This window comes from Musa acuminata, chromosome BXJ3-5 (genome assembly GCF_036884655.1).
Source record: "Musa acuminata AAA Group cultivar baxijiao chromosome BXJ3-5, Cavendish_Baxijiao_AAA, whole genome shotgun sequence".
Taxonomy (NCBI): domain Eukaryota; kingdom Viridiplantae; phylum Streptophyta; class Magnoliopsida; order Zingiberales; family Musaceae; genus Musa; species Musa acuminata.
In genome coordinates, this window is record NC_088353.1 from 41498729 (window position 1) to 41521353 (window position 22625).

The 22625-nt window shown below is 34.4% G+C and overlaps 1 protein-coding gene across 3 annotated transcripts; it reads left to right on the plus strand.

Moving 5' to 3' along the window:
- The first annotated feature begins 465 nt into the window (after positions 1-465).
- Positions 466-22081, plus strand: LOC135638974 (protein SEMI-ROLLED LEAF 2-like). Of its 3 annotated transcripts, XM_065152612.1 has the most exons (20): positions 468-733; positions 1183-1325; positions 2806-2880; positions 3617-3732; positions 4051-4165; positions 4292-4420; positions 7631-7678; positions 10128-10330; positions 10419-10615; positions 10798-11090; positions 11216-11365; positions 11444-11869; positions 11982-12131; positions 15312-15384; positions 16704-16831; positions 19056-19256; positions 19358-19492; positions 19562-19684; positions 20813-21040; positions 21495-22081. In XM_065152612.1, exons 2-20 carry the CDS (start codon positions 1191-1193, stop codon positions 21654-21656), a joined length of 3087 nt encoding a protein of 1028 aa, XP_065008684.1. In that variant the 5' UTR covers positions 468-733; positions 1183-1190; the 3' UTR covers positions 21657-22081. The 3 variants fall into 3 exon arrangements, 2 of the variants coding, with proteins under 2 accessions (XP_065008684.1, XP_065008685.1); XR_010496822.1 differs by lacking the exon at positions 21495-22081 and having other exon boundaries at positions 466-733; positions 19605-19684; positions 20813-20952; XM_065152613.1 differs by lacking the exons at positions 468-733; positions 1183-1325; positions 2806-2880; positions 4051-4165 and having other exon boundaries at positions 3619-3732.
- Positions 22082-22625: the final 544 nt, after the last annotated feature.

Here is a 22625-nt window from a genome sequence, read left to right on the forward strand (position 1 = left end):
ATTTAAAAAAAATCAAATATTAGTGGTTTTTTTTATAAATTATCTAAAAATAAAACTATTATCAAAACTAATTAACAATATCAAAATTTATAAATAATAATAATATTTTATAAAATTTATACATCATAAAAATATTCTAATATAAATATATCCAAATATAAACATAATCAAATATACTCATCCTTTAAGTTTATCTATATTATTATTAATAAAATTATATTATATAGAGATGGGGAGTGTGCTATATTATGTTCATCCATCCTTACTTCCTCATTCCTCTTTTATTTTCCATCCTCATATCCCTATCGGTACATAAACTCATAAATAATAATAATAATAATAATAATAATAATAATAATAATTCGTGTGGAGAAGTCGGGCCCACGGAAGGCGGCCGGACAGGTTGGGTTGCCGCTGCAGGAGCGTTGGTTGCGGACGGAGTCCCCGGCTTTATCTCATTGTTGTCTTTATTATTACTGGGTGCAAGCGTTCTTCGCGAGTAGAGGAGAGACCGAGACGAGAAGGAATGCGACGATAGAACGAGACCGAGATAAAGAGGGAAGGCGAGAGAGGATTCGTCTTTTTCGTCTTTCGAGCAATCGGAAGAGGAAACGGAGATCCGGCGCCTTACTGATCAGATCCTTGCCAGGGTTTCCGCTGTCTCCCTCCGTCTTTCCCCTCCCAACCCGGTCAATACTCTGTTGATTACCCCTGATCTCTCTCACCTTTCTGGGTATAGTTCCGATATGCTCCTCCTCCGTAGGAAATTATGAAATTTTTGCTTATATAGAATGATCCTTCTAGACCGCGAAGAAAAAAAGGAAAAAAATTCTTGCTTATATAGGATAGTTCTTTTAGATCGAGTAAACAAATTCCATATTTGCTTGCGGATAGCAATATCGCTTGCTGCATTATCGTTATCCTTTTTTTTTATTGGCTCCGCTGGGATCTGCTGGTTACCGACGAGAAATGCATGCATTGGTCATTTAATGATGATCTTTCTTCATTTTCGTTGTGTTGGTCGAAATCTGGATTTGACTTGTAGGTAAGTAATGTGGTTGAACAATACCGTCGAGTTGAAAAATCAGAACTTATGATTTGAGATGGATAGAAAGTATGAGCTTAGCAGAAGAACGAACTTTACATTTATCTATCTTTAAAAGAATGCTCTCTTGCTTATAGGACACAAGATGGGGGTTATGTCAAGGAAGGTTGTGCCTGCATGCGGGGCGCTGTGCTTTCTCTGCCCTTCATTGAGAGAAAGATCTAGGCAACCAGTAAAGCGGTACAAGAAGCTGTTAGCTGACATTTTTCCTCGTTCTCAGGTTATATTTGTAGTATTTGCATTTTTTTTTAATTTGGAATTTTGAAATCTGATCCTGGGAAGTATCACACTTGGATATTTTTTTGTTTAATAGTTGAGTTATGTTTTTGATCCTGGAAAGCTGGTACTGCTGCTGCAACATATTTGTCCGTTTTGATGTTTACTGTCCTATGAAACATTGACATTCTACTTTCTCAAGTGTTTCTAGAATACATTATGCAGCAGAAGAAAGAGTTCTGTATTAGTCCAATGAAATTTCAAGGGAAAAGCAACCACGTGCAATTATCATATTATAATTAAGCTTAAATTAAGCAAGCCCTCCTCTCCCTCCTTATTGTTTCAACCTTTCTTCTCTCATATCTCCTCCCCAATTTTCCCTAGACCCCCACCCTGTTCTCTGTTTCTCTCCTCTTTCCTCATTCTCTTCTTTTAACCACTGATTGAAATGGCAAGGTCTTGATTTGGAAATCATCCAACAGACACTAGATACCTGATGTCTCAGGATAAATCAAAATCTGTCTCAGTTGATATCGATCAACTCAGCTACTATGATCTGGATTGGCTAAGTTTGAATATTACAGACTAACCACATCATACTTTCTGTGTAGTAGTAGTAGTAATAAAAATAAAATAAAATGCCCTCTCAGTATCGGACTACATGGTCCAATTCCGGTCTTTGTCTGACCGCTAAATGTTGATATGCACCCTACCGGCCAATGTTTGGAACCTTGTTTTTAGGAGTGTCTGATGCTTCAGTGCTTTCTCCATATATTTAAGAATTAATATTGAATATACATTAGCTACTGGGGTTTTTTGTGACATTTTGTATAAATAAAAACTCTCTCAGATTTAAATTGCTACCTGTTCTTTTCTTTGGTTTCTAGAATTAAATAGGTTGTATTTTGTTCATGGGGGCATGATGATGTTTCAGAAATATTCTAATATATCATGTTCTTTCTTTTCATTCTTCTTCCTCTTTGACTTTTAATAACTGTAATAGGCAATTAAACTGCTTGTTTCAAGGTGTCCGCCTAGTCCATATAAAATCCACATCTTAAAATCACTTTATGTCTTCACAAGACACCTGTTTCTAGTCATATACCTTTTCAATTAATCATCTGATGGATACAATAAAGCATGTTAAGTTGACTGACAGACGTGCTTAACAGATATCTCATGTAGTGACAGAAGTGGACTTCTTTTCACATTAGTTGACTACTCTTGTGTGATCTTTCACCTTTATATGTATATATTCTACATATGCCATGATATTATGCTTGTGTCATATAAAAAAAGTATCATAATGCAATATCTGAAAGCTTTACAAAAATAATTTTCAGATACAATTTTGACTGAGCAATTATATACATGAAAATTTAATTACATCAAACCTTTCTTTCTTTATTTTTTCTGCTAAATTATTCTAGAGAGGATTTAAGCAAATGCATCCAGAAACCCTAAGAACATATACTGGCTTGCAGGATGAAGAACCAAATGATCGAAAAATTGGCAAGTTATGTGAATATGCTTCGAGAAATCCACTTCGCATTCCGAAGGTACATCTTCTTTGTTTTTTGGTATGAATTTCTTACTCGATCCTTTTCATACATGTGTTAATATATCAGGAAGTATAATTTTTATTTTTCTAGTGGTATGAGAAACTCATTTAGTGGAATTTAAGTTTCTCTGTTTTGTGTTTTCTTCCTCCTGGCTTATGTTTTTCTTCTCTATTATGCATCTGATCTTTTGTTTAACACTCAATCATTTAATTCTTTTGATCTTCTAAGTTCTAACTTTAACTTTAAATTATTTTGGTTTTGCTTCCTGCATATAGAGAGAACCTAAAATCAGATTAGAGCTATTAACAGCCAGTGCACCACCCCGATTTGCATATAAAGTTATGAAAAAAACTCTGAAATTAATGGAACTTAAGACTTCACGGTCAAAGAGTTCTAAGAGATGCAAAGTCATTCATGTTGGTGTTCACAGACAGTCATGCTCATTTTTCATGGTATAAAACAATAAATAACTAGTGCAATTAATGGAACTTAAGACTGGTTTCACTTTTCAGATTCTTACGGGAGGTTTTATTTTCTTATAGTTTTTATGATCATGTGCATGATCCTCCTATAATGGATCTGGCTGAATGAGGCAATACAGTTATATCTGAGCTGCTTGTGATTTTAATTCCTTATTCCATCTGTTGCTGTCTGTAGTTATTTGGTGGAATTTGTTATATGATTCATGTTTATTCTAGTTACCCTGTTTACTTATTCATGACTTTCTTGACAGATAACAACTTATTTGGAGCAGAGATGTTACAAGGAGATGAGAAACGAACGCTTTGGCTCTGTTAAAGTTGTGATGTGTATTTACCGTAAATTATTGATTGCTTGTAGGGAGCAAATGTGAGATTTACTTACTAGTACTATTTACTACCTCTCTTCTATTTGCTATTTATCTTAAGCCAATCTATAGAAAGGGAAGCTCCAAAAGTTCTTGTGATATTTCCCATTGGTTGCATTGCCAGCCAATGGAAACTAGTAACACCCAGCACAGGGATGCGCACACGGAAAAGTGCTGTGCTTTATAATTATGGGTTTGCCTAGACACATTTTAGTGTCTGCAATAGTGAAATTCTTACTTTGACAAACTAAATGACATTAATAATTAGCTTGAAGTACATATGGAAAATATTTTGACAAGCTAAAGGCGATGTTTTGTAGGCCACTGTTTGCAAGTAGCTTACTGAGCATCATACACACTCTTTTTGATCAAACAAGACATGATGAAATGCAAATTATAGGATGCTATACACTTTTTGACTTTGTTAATAGCCAGGTAAGTTATTTTCTTTGGTGACAGGAATCACATTTTCATTTTCTTTAGTTATGTTTATGTATTCTTTTAATCTACATTTACCTATTTTTAAAAGAACTGAGGTCATGATGTTGCCTTCTCTTATAGGTGGATGGTACATACCAGTTCAATTTAGAAAGCATGGTTCCACGATTGTGCAGTCTAGCTCAAGAAGTGGGAGAGGATGAAAATGCAGGCTCTTTACGTGCAGCAGGCTTGCAAGCTTTATCTTCTTTGGTATATGTCTGATTATCTTTGCTTTAGTAATTTATATATGCCTTAAACTGATAACGTGCTGAATTCTTGATTTCATCAAATTTTTGCAATGTAATTTTTCAATAACCTTCCTTAAGGTGTTATTTGGTTTGTTGCCCAAATTGGAAGGGAATTAGAATTGGAATGACTAAATCTTTGGTATGTTTGGTTCATGCACTTATAAGATTGAAACTGGAATGTTTATATCCTTTTGTATATTTGGTTTATAAAAAATTGGACAGAATCGAGATTAAATTTGGTCTTAATAACTTATAAAATTTATTTTCTTGCTCAATTATACTTTTATATTGTTTTATTACAACAATAACAACAACAAAACCGTAAGTTCCAACTATCTGGAGTCGGCTACATAGATCTTTTACCGTGTGATATGAAAAAAATCATACATTTAGTTAAGCTTAGAATATTAAAATCTTTATTTATAGTTTCTATTAAAGTCTTTTTAGATCTTTCTCTACATTTTCTCATACCACTAACATTAATCATTTCACATATTCAAACTTTTATATTATTCTATTATATGTTAATCTTTATTTTATTTTATAATATTTTATTTTTTTTATATTATCCTCATGCCAGTAACATTAATCTTTATTTATACATTTATATTGTCTATTATATGTTATTTTGCTTTGGCATTTTTTTATGATTTTTTCTTTTCTATTTTTTATTTAATATTAGTTTACATCGCTATTATGTTGTACTCTTATTCTCTTTTATTTGTTCTTTACTATAATTTGACATGCTATCTTTTATATTATTAAGTACTTATATTATTTTATTACCTTTATATTATATTTGTATATATTATCATTTACTATTTATATTTTTTATACTTAGATTGCTGAATATTTTATTAGTTAATTTTTTATGTTCTATATTTATATTTTCTATATATAGCTGATAATATAATAGTTATAAAACCTAAACTAGATCCAATGGTGGGACCAGAACAATCAGTATTTGGACCCTCAATCAGTTCGATTCACTAATAAAACCATTTGAGCCATAAAAAGAATGAAATATATTCAAATCTTTAATTCTTATCAAAGGTATGACATTTAGATTTTTTTAATAAGGATCATCCTTTTTTCACTATATTATAAAAATATTTTTATAATTCTATCCATATGTTTTATTTTAAAAAAACTAACATATATATTTTGATTAAATCTATGGTCCAACAAGTTGATAATGGTCCAATGATTTGAGATTTGACTAGTTCAATGTCCTATCCATAACTATGGTTGATATTATATTATTTTATATATTTATTATATTATACTTTTCTAGTTCTTAGGTTTTATTGCTTCTATATATTTTTATTAAATATTTTTGTGATTATACTATTTCAGTTTTATATTAGTTTAAGCATATAATATTGTATGTTAGAAATAGGGTAAAATTATAATGTCTTTGAGAATCATAATCAATCACTAAGGGGCATTGGGAATCAGATGGTTTTCAGGGGTAATCAGATTTTTCACTATTCTGGAACGAGAATGGGATTACCCTTGTCCAAAGTCCAAACATCAACAATAAGATACAAGGACTCCCATTCTCATTGCTCATCCACTTACCATGTTACCAAATTGTACCTTATATCAAAATATCAAGTAATTTAGTTTTAAGCTGAACCTTGAAGTGTCGGCTGTGAACTATGTAATTTTCTTCCGCACCTTAAAAGAAGGAATGAGAAAGGAATCCATCCTTTTTGGAAAAGGCATGCAATTGAAGAAAGTGAATAGTTGATAACAATGTCACATTATATGCTGATTCTAGGGAAATACAGTAAGATGTACTCAACAAGAATCATGGAGTGCGTTGAGGTATAACTTTGTAACATAAGGTTGATATTATTATATGAATTAAAACATGATACATACAGTGCATACCCATGATATACTGATACATTACTACTAGACTGTATCATGGACAAGGGAATTCTGATACAAAACTTATGGAAAGTGGAATAAAGCTCTTTTTTTGCATCTGACCATTTTGATAAATGAAATGGTCTGAAAACTGTTTTCTGTTTCCTTCTTTCTTTTGCATCTTTTTAAGGTTTTGAACCTGTCGAAGGGTTTGAAGCAGTAGCCTATGCCCCTTTGCTCTTTCTCAAACAGCAGTGGTGATGGTGAAAGGATAATTAAGACTTGAGAAGATAGCAGCAAGAATGGTTGGCTGCCCCTGCTGGCTCACTTGTGTTGGCATGTGCTGGTCCTCCAACTGGAATGACATTGGCACACAAAATTTAAATCAAATATCATGCTGACAATAAGGTTCGCTATACCGTACCATACTGGTGTTTCGACCCGGGCTCGGTACGGTATGGTACCGGTGTACCGGGCGGTACATCAGGGCATACTGAACGGTATACCCTGGTGTACCGAATAATTTTATACTGTAGCAATGCTACAGTATAGTCCGCCCGGTATGGGCAGTACGCTTCGTTATGACAGACCTTGATTTAAGAACTATTAGACAAGCAATTCCAACTTCACAAACAGGAAGCCTAGCTGATATGGCAGATGGCTAATCATCCAAGGATAAACGTCACCTTCAACATCTGTTCATGAGTTCAGGTGGTACTAGTGAAGGTGAATGAAATTAGTTTGGAGAAACCACATCACACTGGAAAAAACAATAGATGGATTTATTGTTTTCTGTGAATTCAGCTTGGCTAATCATGGATTGGGATGAGACATGCTGATGGCAAACATATCAGACATGGCAACAGAGGCATCTTACATATGTAGAGATGTATCTGTAAAAGAGGAGGCCTAGAAAGCCCATATTGGTTAGAGGATGATGTATAGTGGTCATGTAGCTAGAAAAATTCAAAGATGATGGCAAAGATCATCATCATGGAATGTCTGACCATACCTGATAAGAACATAGGTGATACCAAAATGGTATCAGGTTCTGAGTCAGATCAAGAGGACCGGAAGCTTGGTTTTAACTTGTAGAAAAGATCAGGCGCATTATGCTAGAATTCACCATCATGAATATAGATAGAATGTTTATGAAATGGGTAAAAGAAAGATGGGGAGCATTTTGTGTTCACATATTAATCTCTGTTTCTTTTATCAGCTCTTTTTTATTTTGTTGACTAATTTTGAGGTTTGATGTCTGAGTACTTATGTTCCTTCACTTTGTTATCACATGTAGATTTGGTTTATGGGCGAATTTTCTCATATCTCTTCAGAGTTTGACAGTGTAAGCATATTTTATACATTTTTCTATTTTCGTTTAAACTGTTTATCATTACATCCTATAGACTTAAACCTTGCATATCTTGCAAACTATTTAACCATAGGTTAAATGAAAATTAATGATATTTTTATAAAAAAATATGTTCAAGTGCCACTTAGCTGTATATAATATCTGCATTCTGAGGTATTTGACCTTAAATTTCAGTCATTGGTGGTCTCAAACAAAGCCCATGAAATACTCAAGTTGCCTACTCAAGTGGGAAGATATTTGTTCATAGACTCATTGTAAACAAATGAAGCCTTAGTCTGTCATAAACTGTAGTAAATACAATAGCATGATTCTTGAACATGCCTGTCAAATGATTAATTACATAAAATTTGTACATACTACATGCTTTTATAACTTCTTAGATCCATCTTAAACAGTACAAGCAAAATGTCATGGTTTAACCTGCCATGTCTTCTCTATGGGAAACTCCTCCAAATTTAACCTTGAGTCATTAATATCTAAGATTTACCATGATGTTACTTATAACTAGTGTATAATGCAAAGCACAAATCAGGTCTGGACTACTATGTGTAAGACAAGAATATGAGAAGTCATCACTAGCTATTCGCTTATGGTAGGTAATTCACTTTGATATTGGATGATGCATCTTTTTTGAAAATTATTGCCACTTACTTTTAATGTTGTGCCTTGTTTTAATGTAGGAATGTCATGCATGTAGAAAACTTGTATTAATTGAACAATTCTTGAGGGAAAGCATCCACATATGAAATGTTTTCATGTCTTAACCATTTGTGTAAATTGCATAGTTTCAATTAGTAGTTATCAAGAGGAGTCCACAAGTTTCTGATCTGTACCATAGTGACAGATTAGCTAAAATCAGAAGCTCCACTTCCAGTTTATTTTTCAAATATATCGATCTTATGGGTTCTTGCAGAAAATAGGCCACTAGGAAGCTTCGATTTTGTAAGACAACATTTGTCAGGCTATAGTTAGATTACACTTTGGCTCAGTTCACAGTCATAGTTATTGTAATTAACAAGAAAATGATGATAAGAAGGTTCATGCTCCTATGGTTGATCAATTTCAGTCTGGTTGCCAAGGTTTAGGTGTAAATTTGTGCAAATAAAACATTATCAAAGTTGTGGATTTTTTTGAAGGAAAACAAAAAAAAGAGAAGGATGTAGTATCTCCAGATTGCAATTCAATTTATTTGGAAATTGAAAAACATTCTATCTTGGGAAATTATCGTAAGAAGCATGGAGCTCTTAATTTCTCTCAATCTGCCCAAAAATTCAAAAAACTGACAAATGGATTGTAGTTTGAAAGAAAGTAACTGAAAGGACTTGAGGGAAGGGAATACATATACCATCTAGACTCCAGTGTCTAGGGGCCACCTTATGGCTATTAGTGTCACGACACAATCTCATGCATCAGTCACAAGTCAAGGATATTTTTTTTGAGTTTTATTGTTGCTCTCAGACCAGTTTTTCTAGATTCTATATCAAAGGAGAACCTAAAATAGACCCTTTACACAAGCCTTCAAGAGTTCCCAAATAATAAAATTTCCAAAAATTTGGAATATCAATAACTATCTTAAGTTTCTTACAGATTTAAAAAAATTCTTAATTAAGTATACCAAAAGTAGGACCAATAGACACAGTTTTGCTTAAATTCGACTCAGAATCCAACTAAGAAAACCATATATAAATTTTAAGAAAATATAAAAATTAGTTAATCTACTGTTGATTTAATATTTCTTCGAAGAGGGCATCAAGGTTATGATTGTTCCTAGATATGTTCTGAACTGATCCTTAAGATATTCATTCTCTTAATCACTTAGTTTGATTTCCTTAGGTAAAAGTAAACTCCAAAGACCTATAGTTTTCAAAAGATTTTTCCTTTATTATTAGTTAGATATCTATGTTCTGAATTTGTGACTATTCTGTTTCCTAATGAAGGTATCAAAAATTTAGAAATATGATGGTAGTGTACAATATGAAAAAAAACATCAGGGTTATAGAAATGTAATTGAGGCTCTTCTACTAGAATTTTAAAGTTCTAAATATATATCCATATGGCAATTATAATGAATAAATTGAACAAAACATGGGATTCAGAGATGATTTTAAACTCACATTTGCTGAGAATAAGATGTATTTTGTGTCAAAACAAGCTCAACTAAGTTTGTTTGTAGAAACTGTCAGTAATGGCTGAAGCCTAACTGAAGGTTTTAATCTTTGTTTGAAAATGTCATGGATCCGGACTTGAACTTAACTATTGAGTTTATTTCGTTGACAAATTTGAATCACTAAATACTTGAAAGTAGTCAACACTCAAGTCATCAAGTTCTTCTGCAAGTCACCTAATTGGCTATATATAATATGTACTAGAAAATGACAAAACCTCATTTTGTTATTTGAAAATTTTTCCTTTGTTGCTATAGATTGTTTCTGCTGTCTTGGAGAACTATGGGGTCCCCAAAAAGAAATCAGAGGATGGCCAACAAAGTGAACAGGTCACACAGAGCCGGTGGGTAGAGGAAGTCCTTAAGACTGAGGGTCATGTAACTCCTTCTCCCTTTGTAATAACAAGGGTTCCTTCCTGGAAAAGCATAGTAAATGATAGAGGGGAACTTAATTTGACTACGTAAGAGTTTGAGTCATAATCTCTATTCATTTCATCATTTATATGCTTTCTGTTTATCTGATTACTTATACCTAAATACACTTAACAGGGATGAAACAAAAAACCCCAACTTATGGTCCAGAGTTTGTGTGCATAACATGGCAAAGCTAGCCAAGGAAGCCACTACTGTACGACGTGTTTTGGAGTCTTTATTTCGATATTTTGACAACAATAGTTCATGGTCTGTGGAAAATAGTCTTGCTCGGTATGTCTTATTGGATATGCAGTTATTGATGGAAAAGGCTGGTAAGATTTTTCTGCTTTTTGTTTCTATGTGTTTTTGTTTGTATTGTTCTTTGAGATAAAAAAGATAGTCCAGTATATGAGGCTTCCACCATTGTAGAGACTAAGAAAGGTCAATATATTTTCTTCCATAGGTATATTTTTCAGTCTTCTATAAATGGGTTAATTTGATTCTCACTTTACAGGTCAAAACACACATCTGTTAATATCAATATTGGTCAAGCATCTTGAGCACAAGGCTGTCCTAAAACAGCCTGACATTCAATTAAATATAGTTGAAGTTACTGCTAGTCTCGCTGAGCAGTCAAAAGCTCAGGCATCAGTAGCAATTATAGGTGCAATAACTGACCTGGTGAAACATTTGCGAAAATCCATGCACTGTGCACTTGGTAGTGAAAATTTGGGTGACGACATTGTCAAATGGAACAATAATTTTCAAACAGCTGTAGATGAGTGCATCATTCAGTTATCTAAAAAGGTATGTTGCATGTATGAGTTGTCAGATGTTATGAATAAGAATCTATTATATCAAGATTTTGTGTGAATTTTCCTATACTAAAAGTCCATATGACCATACATATGTTTTTTTCGGTTGTTGAATAGATTGGAGATGCTGGGCCTGTTCTTGATATGATGTCTGTCATGCTGGAAAATATATCGACCAATGTATCAATGGCTAGGTCAACTATCTCTGCTGTGTATCGTACAGCTCAGATAATTGCATCAATACCAAATTTGTCATATCAGAATAAGGTCTGTCAACCATTTGTATTGCTTGTCTTATTTAGTCAGCTGACATCTTAAATTAAATTCTATGGTCATACACTGCAGGCTTTTCCTGAATCTCTATTTCATCAACTGCTCTTAGCAATGGTTCACCCTGATCATGAAACACGTGTGGGTGCTCACCGTATATTCTCTGTTGTTCTTGTTCCATCTTCTGTATGTCCTCAGCCTTGCTCAGTGACTCCAGAATCACCCAAGAACTCTGATCTTCAGAGAACACTCTCAAGAACAGTTTCTGTGTTTTCATCTTCAGCTGCTCTGTTTGAGAAACTCAGACGGGAAAAGGGCTCTTTGACAGAGAAACCATACCAACAAAATGTTAACATAGTTCCATATAGTTATGATGGACGAGAGAATAGCAGTAATGAGGCACAACTTTATAAGCTTCAGTCATCTCGAAGCCGCGCTCGTAGCATAAAAGTCACTCCACCTGTGACTGCAGACAATGTTACAATGAACAAGTCAAACAAGGTTGATGTCTTAACTGAATCAATTATTATCTAGTCTGCTATTCCATCTTGCTTTAATTAGCTCTTGGAAGGTTAGCATACTGACAACAAATTGGTTTTCTTCATGCTTATAGGATTCAGTTCTTTTACGATTGAACAACCGTCAAATAACGCTTCTGCTTTCATCCATTTGGGCTCAGGCCCTGTCCCCTGAAAATATGCCAGATAACTATGAAGCAATTGCTCATTCTTATAGTTTGACATTGTTGTTCTCTCGAGCAAAGGTAATTAAGACCATAAAAGTGCTACATTATCTGCAACTAGTGGTAGATCCCATATAAGTTTTCCTTTTTTTCTTTGATATGAACTCATGTTCTGAGATAGATTCTATGCATTTGAGGATCCCCTTTACAATGATGTGGGAAAATAGTAGTAACGAATTACATTTTCTACTTTGAGAAGTACTATAGAAGTTTTTTATTTCTACTTTGGTTTTTTCTTCTTTTATGGTAGTTTTTTATTTTCACCTTGGCTTTTTTTCTTTTATGATTTTAGATCTTGAACTAGCAGTAATTTGTCATTACTATTTGAGAAAGGTTGCACTTTTATGTGATCCTCCCTTTCTTCACATGCTTCTCTCTCTCCCTTTTGCTCTTTTTCCCACTTTTCTACTTGTAATGTCAATCCCAATTGCTTCTGAAATAATGGTCAAACAATTAATCACACTCGTGCAGTTTGATTATTTAGGGGTTAGGGTTGGTTACTAAACCAGGGTTTTAACGATGGCACTTGATGTGATTGGATAATGGGGCATGATGAGAGAGTCAATTATTAGGCTTTCCACATTTACACGGGTGTACAAGCAACTCACGATTTTGCAAAGGCTAAGTGGATAAATTGAAAATTTGGGACCAGTAAATATTATTAACTTTTATGTCCTTATATTTTTGGAAAAACATGTTTCTCTGATGTATCAGAAGTTCATGATGAACAGAGAAAGCATTCTTTTTTTTAAGAATATATGAAAGAGAAGAGAGACAAAGGGAAAGATAATAATTGTGAATGAAAATAAAAAAAAAGTACTTTAGATCAAGGTTCGCCGAACCGTACCGTACCGGCGTTTCGACGCTAGCTCGGTACGGTACGGTACGGCGTACTGAGCGGTATACCGAGGTGTACCGCTCGGTACACCTGATTTCACCGATTTATCCCTCCGAAAATACATGAAAATTAAAAAAAAAGTTAGGATAGAGTTTTCAAGTTACAAATAAATATAGTAATAGTATAAGTTTAGCAAAATCAATGTAAATTAGGTAAAAATAGCATCACATATCTTTTTCGGCCTTTGAGGTAGTCTTGTTCGAGGTTCGTATTTCAGCTCGTTATAGATTGAAATATCTATAGAAAAATCGGTTGAATTGTTAGACTATTTTGTTACAATATAAACTCTAAAATTCAAATGAATTAAATAATCATATATCTAGATATACCTGATTGTTAATTCTACCACCAAAACAAACGACGGACCTCCACGGGTGGTGGATCGGGGTCCTCGATCCGATACATATCAATATGATACGTTTGTTGGACCCAATCATGAAATTGATCCCATGACATAGTATATTGATACACCGTATGCCATTGATGCATCAATGTGATACTGATCGTAGATTGATCGTCATAAATCATATTTGTCCGAGGCAGCTCTTGAGGCATATATTGGTGTTGTTCTGTATCATGCTGTTGCTCAGAGAAGGATGACCAACTATCACCATACTGTTGTTGCCCATATGATTCTTCATAATACGATGGCTGTGAATACGATGAGTCTCTTTCTGTGTCTATATTATGTATGCTCTGTCGCATTTGTTCATATTCATCCACTGCCTTCCCCTTCCCCTTCTCCTTCCCCTTCCGCGCATAAACTTGACCAGTACCTTGTCGAGTTCCATGATCTGAATCTTGAGTGGTATGTGTAAAATATTGCTCCTCAGTCCATTCACCACCCTCAAGTTGTGCAGACGAGACCAACAACTCCCCGATATCACCGCCATCATCTGTTGAGGCACTGCTGTCCGTGTTGCTGTCATGTCTCTGGACCGAACGAGAAAGAGAATGTGATTGTGAAGGTGTCTCGTCGCCCGACTCGATTCTTTCCAACGATGCAACTGATGCTACTGCCTTCCCCTTTGCCTTTGCACGTTGGGCGGACGAGTGTGACCGTTGGGTATCGGTAGTTCCTCGAGCACTGCTACAGTGTGGTAACGGTCGATTTCGACTGTTACCGAGTGGTATCGGGCGGTAACGGTCGAAATCGACCGTTACCGAATGGTACCGGGCGGTAACGGTCGAAATTTCGACCGTTACCGCCCGATACAGGCTTTTTTTGGTGTACCGCCCGGTAGAGGGCGGTTCGCGTACCGGTCGCCTCTCGGACCGGTACGTACCGCCCGTACCGGGCGGTACACATCGGTATGGCAGACCTTGCTTTAGATTCAATCTGGCTTAAGTAACTCATTGGTATGAAGATCTTGCACCTCTGCATGTTTCATTCATTATCCTTCATAATGTGTGTCAAAGAACTGTTCACTCATTATCATAGTTATAATCTTTTTACCTTTCAATAGACCTCCAAGTATTATCAAAATGGAAAACTTGCCATTAATCAAAATATTTTAATCATTTCATCTGTTCTTTACATACTTGCTTTGACACTGCATGTTGTTTGTCAGCAATTATGTTTGTTCTACCTTTTCTTGTAAGATGCAGTTCTATGGTAGAGTATTATCTTGTTCTCTGTTATTTAGCCACCATGCAAAGTGCAAAAAAATGTTTCTTTGGGTTGGACATCTAAGTTATGGACTATTCATTATTGCTGTAGTTTGTTATGAGTTGACAAAGTACCCAGTTTTGCAAATATGATTAAACTTCTTCTGTGCTTCTTGCAGAAAATGACTTATACAAGTACATTCTTTCACAACTTTTGTTTCTTGAGCTCTCCATTTCAACCGTTAGAATGCCTTCCATCAATATTTAGAAACCTCTACAAAGTTCAATTAGTAAATGGCATAGTTTTGTATTATTGAACTATATAAAGAACTGTGATATCTCAAAAACATTTGTGAAAACTAAATGATTCAGAAAAAGTTAGACAAATAAATAATAAATATAACTAAAATTTCTATCAAATAGTCATTTGATGGCCTTTTGCTTCCATATGAACATATATATTTAAAGCAGAGGAAGCTATTTGTTTTCACTTTTCTCTAGAAGTTTCAGCCAAGTTTTTAGGTTCTCTTTTTCTTTTATGAATTGTGGAGTTTATTAGATACCAGCTAAAAAAATGATGTTGTCTCTTGATGGTTAAATAGGTTTACAATTTAGCTTCAAACAACTCAACTGTGATGTAAATGGATTCTTTTTGTGTAACTATCCTCAGTTTGTTTCTGTTTCAACTTTTACAGACCTCAATCCATGAATGTCTTTGTCAGAGTTTTCAGCTTACCTTCTCTCTAAGAAGCATTTCACTTGGAGGGGGTAAGATTTTTTATTCTGCAGTTATGTGCAATGAGTTATTGAATCGAATTGAATGTAATCCATCTTTGGACCACATGAAGTGTCATGTAGAAAACATTGTTTAATCCAAGTTCTCTTAATTCTTAAAATAGTGTGTACAATTTGTCTTGTCAGATTATGTTTTAGGCTCTAACATATGCCTGAAACCTGTAGTCTGTTTCTTGTCTTCAATGATGAAGTATTAGTAATATTTCTAACTCACAAAGTGGAGTACAATTTTAATTTGAAATGTCCATCAACTAAAATCAAATTAGGTTTGCAGTACCATACTTTTTCCTGCATTGATATATACTATGGAATGTATGTAACATAAAGTGTCATGCTTTCCCTTTGAATTTTTAAGGAGATCACAAATTTTGACTTTTTTGTTCAAATTTCTAGAAATTCCTTCATGCTTTTTTATGCTAGTCTAATTAAAAAGGATCAACAAAAGAATGTTTTGACATGTTAATAAGTTATACACTCAACCAAGGCATGAAGAGGGGTTTACAGAGAAGGCTCACAATTGCGAGCCCTTATTTCCAAACTTTTAAAGTATATTTTTTTATTACACCAGATTGGACCATTCGAAATTGGGTGGACAGTGTACCAGTTCATGCTGGACTGCTAAATACTGGTTTGTAGTTGGTACACAATGGTCCGGGTGAAACGAAGTTCCCTGCTAAGATCATTAACCAAAGCTAGTTTGATTTGCTTTTTTTGAACTTCCTACCTAAATTGGCCGATTAGTCTTCACCTAAACTATTAAGTGGTTATTTCATGTCCATCCAATCCAAGTAATTCCTGTGGTAGAAACATAATTAATCTCCAGACTTTTTCTGTCTGGATGTCTTTTTGATGGGTGCTCAGATTATTTTTTAAATTATTGTTCTTCAGTTTATAACTTAGACTTGATTGCTCCACTTTTAATTGGCCTTTGATTGTTTTCTACCGTATCGAGAAGATGCATGTTTGATTGTAATTATGATCCACGACCATCCGAAAACAATTGCCCTTTGCTCGCTTGAAATAGAAATTTGGTAATGTTAAGTTGTTAAGGACGTTTATATGCCAACTATACTTCATTTTAAATAATGGTTGTCCTTTGAGTAGGAATATATTTCTTGTGCATGGAGTATGAGACATGAGAGAATCTGTCAGATATAGTATTTTGGTCACTCGATCAATTTAGAATTGTAGATAATTTAGATTAGGTATGTTAGTTTTTCATTCTGTAGTCTTTCTTAATGGTGTTATGTTAACAAACCCAGTTGTTGACTTTTTGCCTAACTCTTTTGAAGGTTCTCTTCCACCATCACGCCGTCGTTCCCTATATACTCTCACAACAGCTATGTTTATTTTTTCTTCAAAAGCATTCAATATAGGGCCTCTTATTCCAATTGTTAAGTCATCTCTTAATGAGAGAACGGTATGTATATTAGCATCTTACTTCTATTATACCTTTCTTACCTTCCTCATATGTACTAAGAGCATACTTATTGGCATGAATAGCTTCTAGATATTTCAAAAGAATTGCAAAAGCTTGGAGACCCTTTAAACAAGCATCTTAACTGTAGTCATTTGTAAAGAATTTTGCAATTTATCTTCAGTTTTGTTACACTTTGATTACTATTATGCCATTATCTTTCCATGTATGGGTTATGTGAGATTATCGGAATACTTGCAACCTTTGACTTCCTTCTGCTTTATCCTGTATGAACAAATATTTTTAGTTAATGCATAGTTATCAGAACTTGGCTAGACATTGACCTGGTCAAGTCTTGGGTGATGTAGGTAAAGAAGCAGTGAATTTCTTTTGGTAATAGAGGAACCAGAAAGAGAGGATTAGAACCACTTTGATTACAAATATTTTTAACTGAAAAACAATAGAAAAACAAAGGGATAACCAAGGTTGACCATTTCGGGTATTGGACTTGTCTTAGAGATTTGTCAGGCCGATACATACTGGTCTATACCGGTGTACCAACACATGATACATTGATATGTACTGATGTTTCAAAGAGGAAGAAAAAAGGAGAAGAGGAAGGGATGGTGGAGGAGGAAGAAAGAGGGAAGAAGAGGAAGCGGCGAAAGAAGAAGAGGAAGAGGAGAAGAGACAAACCTGAGATGTGGTCGTGTGCAGTGAGGTCACAGCAAACGGAGGTCATCGGTAGTCACTTGCGTGAGAAGCATCAATCGCAGCATTGATCGTATGGCAGTGTGCATCATCAATTGCGGCAAGCGAAGGTCATGATGGTAAGACGTTGTAGGCTCACAAACATTGATCACATGAGAAGCGGAGACGGTGCGGAAGTGGGATTTAGGGTTTTCCACTTCTCCTTTATGCAGCAAATCAGACCGAGGTTGGTCCACGTATCGGTTAGCGTTCGGACTGGTACATATCGTCCATTTTATATCGGTCCGAGTGAAACAGCGATCATTGGGGATAACTACAAGACTCACTCTTGTCTCAAGAAACGAACTTTCAGGATGAAGATCTCGCATCTCCTCATGTCCGCATGTGGATGATGGAATCATTTCATTGGAAATATAAATGTGCTCTCACACCACTGACACACATGGTGGGAAGAACTCAATTCATCGATTCATTTATGGTTGATGTATTACAATGTTCTAGCCCCTTTTTTATTGGATCAACTACAAGAATAAAAAGGAAATTATAGGAATAAAAAAATTATAATAACAACAACAAAGTTGTAAGTCTTAATTATTTATTGTCGGCTACATAGATCTTTTGCTGCCATTGAGATATGTAAAAGACCAAAAATAAGAAAAATTACTATCATATCAAATCAAATATATTATATGTTCCTTCATTTGAAGAAGATAATATTCTTGACTTGATTTGAAGGATAATATTTCTTTTCTTGGTAATATTATTGATTGATAATTCATTTTTTATAGAAATGAATCTTTGAGATCTTTAGTCAATAACAAACTTAATTTCTTTCACTCTTTTCTGCATTATTTTTTCTTCTTCGTCTTGAGATGTCTTGTGACAACTTATGACATATGTAAAATATCTCTAAGCTAATAAAATTTATTATGATAATATATAAATTAAATTGCTCCTACATCATTGGGCCATTGGATAATTGATTGAATCAATGAGTCAATTGATCGAACTGTAGGCTTAATAAAATTATAAGAATAATTATATGTTATGTTAAAAATATAAAATATATGGGTAATGCTATAAAAATAATTTTAATATAATGAAAAGGGGATGAAAGGGGAGTGACAGACACGTTAAGGGGCTTAAGAGAATAGATATTATTTTCTTTCATCCTTATAATGAAAAAAAAATAAAATACCCTTCAATAATATATTTGATAATAAATACATAACGGGGGATATTCTAGTTTTTTCAATGTTCAGAAAATTTAATTGGTGAACTGAACTAATCGAGGCTTTGGTTCTTGGTTTTTCTGGTCTGACCGGCCTGTGTGGTCCTTGTTTTACAACTCTGAACTAATTATTTTTAGAGTTGTAAAGTTGACAGCACATTATCTTGTTTTTTTTAATTTCTCAGAGATATATCTAGTGTACATCTCATGTGTTACTTGCCATGAAAATAAGTTCACCTTTTGGTACAAACCTATTAATCATCACAAACGGTTGTCCTTGTCCAGGTTGATCCATTTCTCCGGTTGGTTGAAGACGGTAAACTTCAAGCTGTGAACACTGCATCCAACAATTTCTCAATAGCTTATGGGTCACAAGAGGATGATAACAATGCCTTAGAATCTCTTCAAGCTGTAGAACTGACAGAAAGCCAGTCCAAAGAATCCATTGTTTCTCTGATCATGAATAGTTTAAGCGATTTATCAGATGTAATCCTTAAAAAAAAAACTTAGTTTCATGGTTAAATCTCATATATGTAGGACTTCTTATTCAATTTTCAGTTTCTTATTACTTTTGCACATTCCTGCAGTCAGAAATATCTACTATAAAAACACAACTGCTGAGTGACTTCTTGCCAGACGACATTGGACCACTTAGGGTTCAGTTTGTGGAAACATCTGGACAGATTTTGCCATTTGAGTCTCAAAAGGAGAACGCCCTAGAGGTGATGATTTTGTAGTTTAACTGGTCTTTAAAAGTTTTCTCATTTAAACAACTGAATTTTATTTTACAGGTTACACCTCGAAATCTGATTGATTTTGATAACTTTCCTGAAGGATTTGAAACAGTAACAGACCATTCACAATTGGCTAATGGCACATTCGATCTTCTCAGCGTTGATCAGCTTTTAGAAACAGTATGGTTTCCATTTATATACTTTTTATACTCTTTTACACTGCACAAGAATATTGAAAATGAGTAATCTTTCTATGGAAAAATCTATGTAAAATTTAAACACTAGTAGTCACCTCTCTTTCAGTTTCTTTACTACATTGATCACTTTACATGTTGCTCACTGGTTTTTTTTATACTTAATCATGAGACTTTACCACTTGAAAAATCACAAGAAACTTGGAAGGATGTGATATTACTTATGTGAGGAAAATATTATTGAGAAATTGAGAATTATAAAGCTTGAACTCCTGAGGCATGTTTACATAATAGAACTTGACCTTACATGTTAAATCTGGTATATGAATCAGCTTCTGACTCATCCTCTGTAAAACATTAATCATAAGATTTTATGGTTGAGTTGAATCAGATGACACTGCCCTTGTGGTTCATCATATCTGTATGGAGCATGTTCAAAAGTCATTTGCCAATAATATTGCAGAAAATTTTAGCTCTAAAGGTAACTATTGAAATGGCGTTCGCAAAAAAATTAAATTCTTTATGCATCAATTTGTATCTCAAATTCTCAATAACTCAGATTGACAATATTGTCTTCTGGATGCAATAAGTGATTCATTTGTGCATTTATGCCATATGCATTAAAAATGTGTTGTGGTTTATAATCATGTTTAGAATTCATTTTAAGCGCATGAGTCTGAGTCTACCCTTTTGATGAGCTTATTTGTGCACCACAGACAAACTTTTATAGAATTGTTGTGGTGGATTCTTAAGGCCTCTCAGAACTTGTTCCCTGCCACGGACTACGATCATTCTGATGGCTGAGAAAAGCCCAGTAAATTTGATATTGTCATTGAATCTTCTGAAGTAGCATTTCTAACTGAACACCATGTCGTAGGACATTTTCTGGTATGATCTGTAGTGGTATCTCACTCTTTTCCACTTTTGTACTGCAGCTATTGCCCATTGGTTCTCACTTTTCATACCTCTTACTTACCCTGTAATTAAAATATTTTGCGCTTTCCATCTCGCATTGTCAACAATGCTAGAGGAAGGAGCAAATGTTTGTATTGAAAAATACTGAATGCAAGTAATATGGTGTTGTTTCTTTCTTATGTAAAAATTTCTGTTTCAGGTCTTGGAGACAGCATGGCCTGTTGGAAGATTTTCTGTGTCATCCACCTCTGATGTGCCATTCAAAGAGATGGCTGGTCACTGTGAGGCTCTTACAATGGGAAAGCAACAAAAAATGTCTGTCTTCACAAGTGCTCAACAAAATCATGATATCTTATTTGGTGGTCCCTTAGAAGAACTATATGAAGAGAAAAAGTCATCATTCTCCAATACTAACCAATCCGAAAAGGTATCACCGCAGATCTCTGGGAAAATCATGATGTTAAATGGTTTATCTTATTATGCCCTTCTTCATCTTTATTTTATAGCATGGTGATGCCATGCAACATACACTTTCTGGTCGGCTATGAGATGCTATTTCTGCAACTCTAAAGTTTCTATATTTAAATTGGAATTTTGTTTTAAAACCTTCGAAACTTGCTTCATTTCTTTAGGATTTTTAAACTTGTGCCTCTTGTTTTGAGACAAGTAACTATTCTGCTGTTTCACTAAAATAATACCTGTTCATGGATATCTTAGATAATTTTCCAGATTTGTTTAGCTTAATCTATAATTTCAACCCTATTCACTTTTTCTATGGATTTGTTGTTCACACATGTTTTTATAGCTCTTATTTTGTTAGTTGAGAAATTAAATGCATATACTTCAGCCTGTCAAGTTAAAAGATTAGCATGTGGGTGCAGAGTGGTAATCCTTTCCTTGACGAGAAATTGTGTGCGGACCTGCAAAGACAGTTTTGTGGCAACAATATGATATTAAATGCTGAGTTACATCATCAGCCTCAGTGCCTCAGGCTCCCAGCCTCAAGCCCATATGACAACTTCCTGAAGGCCGCAGGCTGCTAGAGGATGGCCAGAAAACTCGACCCCTTGATAGATGTTGCTAGTGTAAATTTTCTTAAGGATTTCAAGCTTAAAACTTCCTCGTTCAGGATGATGGTTCCCACGCTTCATGTTGTGTAGAGTTCTATCTTGTAATGGTGGTCACGGAGATGTGAAATTCCATTCATTCTTTCTTGTACCTTATTCTGTCGGGAAATCCAAAGAAAAGAAAAGAAAAGAAAGTTTTCCCTTTTCTTTTCTTTTGGTTTGTTATGAAGCCTGAGGGGGCAGCTCAATTTGTTGAATCCATATTTGTTGCATGGGACACTTGTGAACATTCTTCATGTTGGATTGTAGTGGAGCTTATTAGTAAATTTTGGCTTCTGGACTACAAGCAATTCTCTTGCTTGATCTTTTCTATTGCAAGGAACTTTTTACCTCCACCTTCATATACTTCTCTCCTGGATGCTTGCTGTTCGCTCAATTTCCTAAAGAACAATGCATTTGAGGAAGGGCTGAAAACTTGCATCTTGATCACTGCACAAACACTACATCCATGCATTATTATTCGTTGTAATTTTTTGTGTGCATTTTTTTACTTTTAGATTGATTGTAAGGACATTGGATAGATCTTCAAAATTGTTCTTTTGCGTGTGATCCAAACCCATTAATTCAAATATCGGTCATGTATCGATTGGTGTGATATCAGGTCAGTATTAGACCATAAAGCATGGTACCGATCGATATTATTTTGTACTTAATTTTTTTGGGGTATAATGTCAGGTATACTGATACTGTATCAGTTTGGTGATTGAGATTTAAATCCTTTTTTCTGAATCAATGTTATATGTTGTTCTCTTCCATTTTTGATGGTTGAGCCTTGTGCTTTTGATAACTAGATTATTCATGTTTTTTATTGAATATAAATGAGAGTATGTTAGACTCATGAAATCCTCTAATTATCCATGACAGTGGAATAATTACTCTCATTAA

What these genes read in the sequence shown, in the direction of transcription:
- LOC135638974 (XM_065152612.1), top strand. Translation starts at nt 1,191, where the DNA reads ATGGGGGTTATGTCAAGGAAGGTTGTGCCTGCATGCGGGGCGCTGTGC. An exon ending in TTGACTTTGTTAATAGCCAG is followed by an intron (nt 4,166 to 4,291) that starts GTAAGTTATTTT and finishes CTTCTCTTATAG; the next exon opens with GTGGATGGTACATACCAGTT. An exon ending in TCTCTTCAGAGTTTGACAGT is followed by an intron (nt 7,679 to 10,127) that starts GTAAGCATATTT and finishes TTGTTGCTATAG; the next exon opens with ATTGTTTCTGCTGTCTTGGA.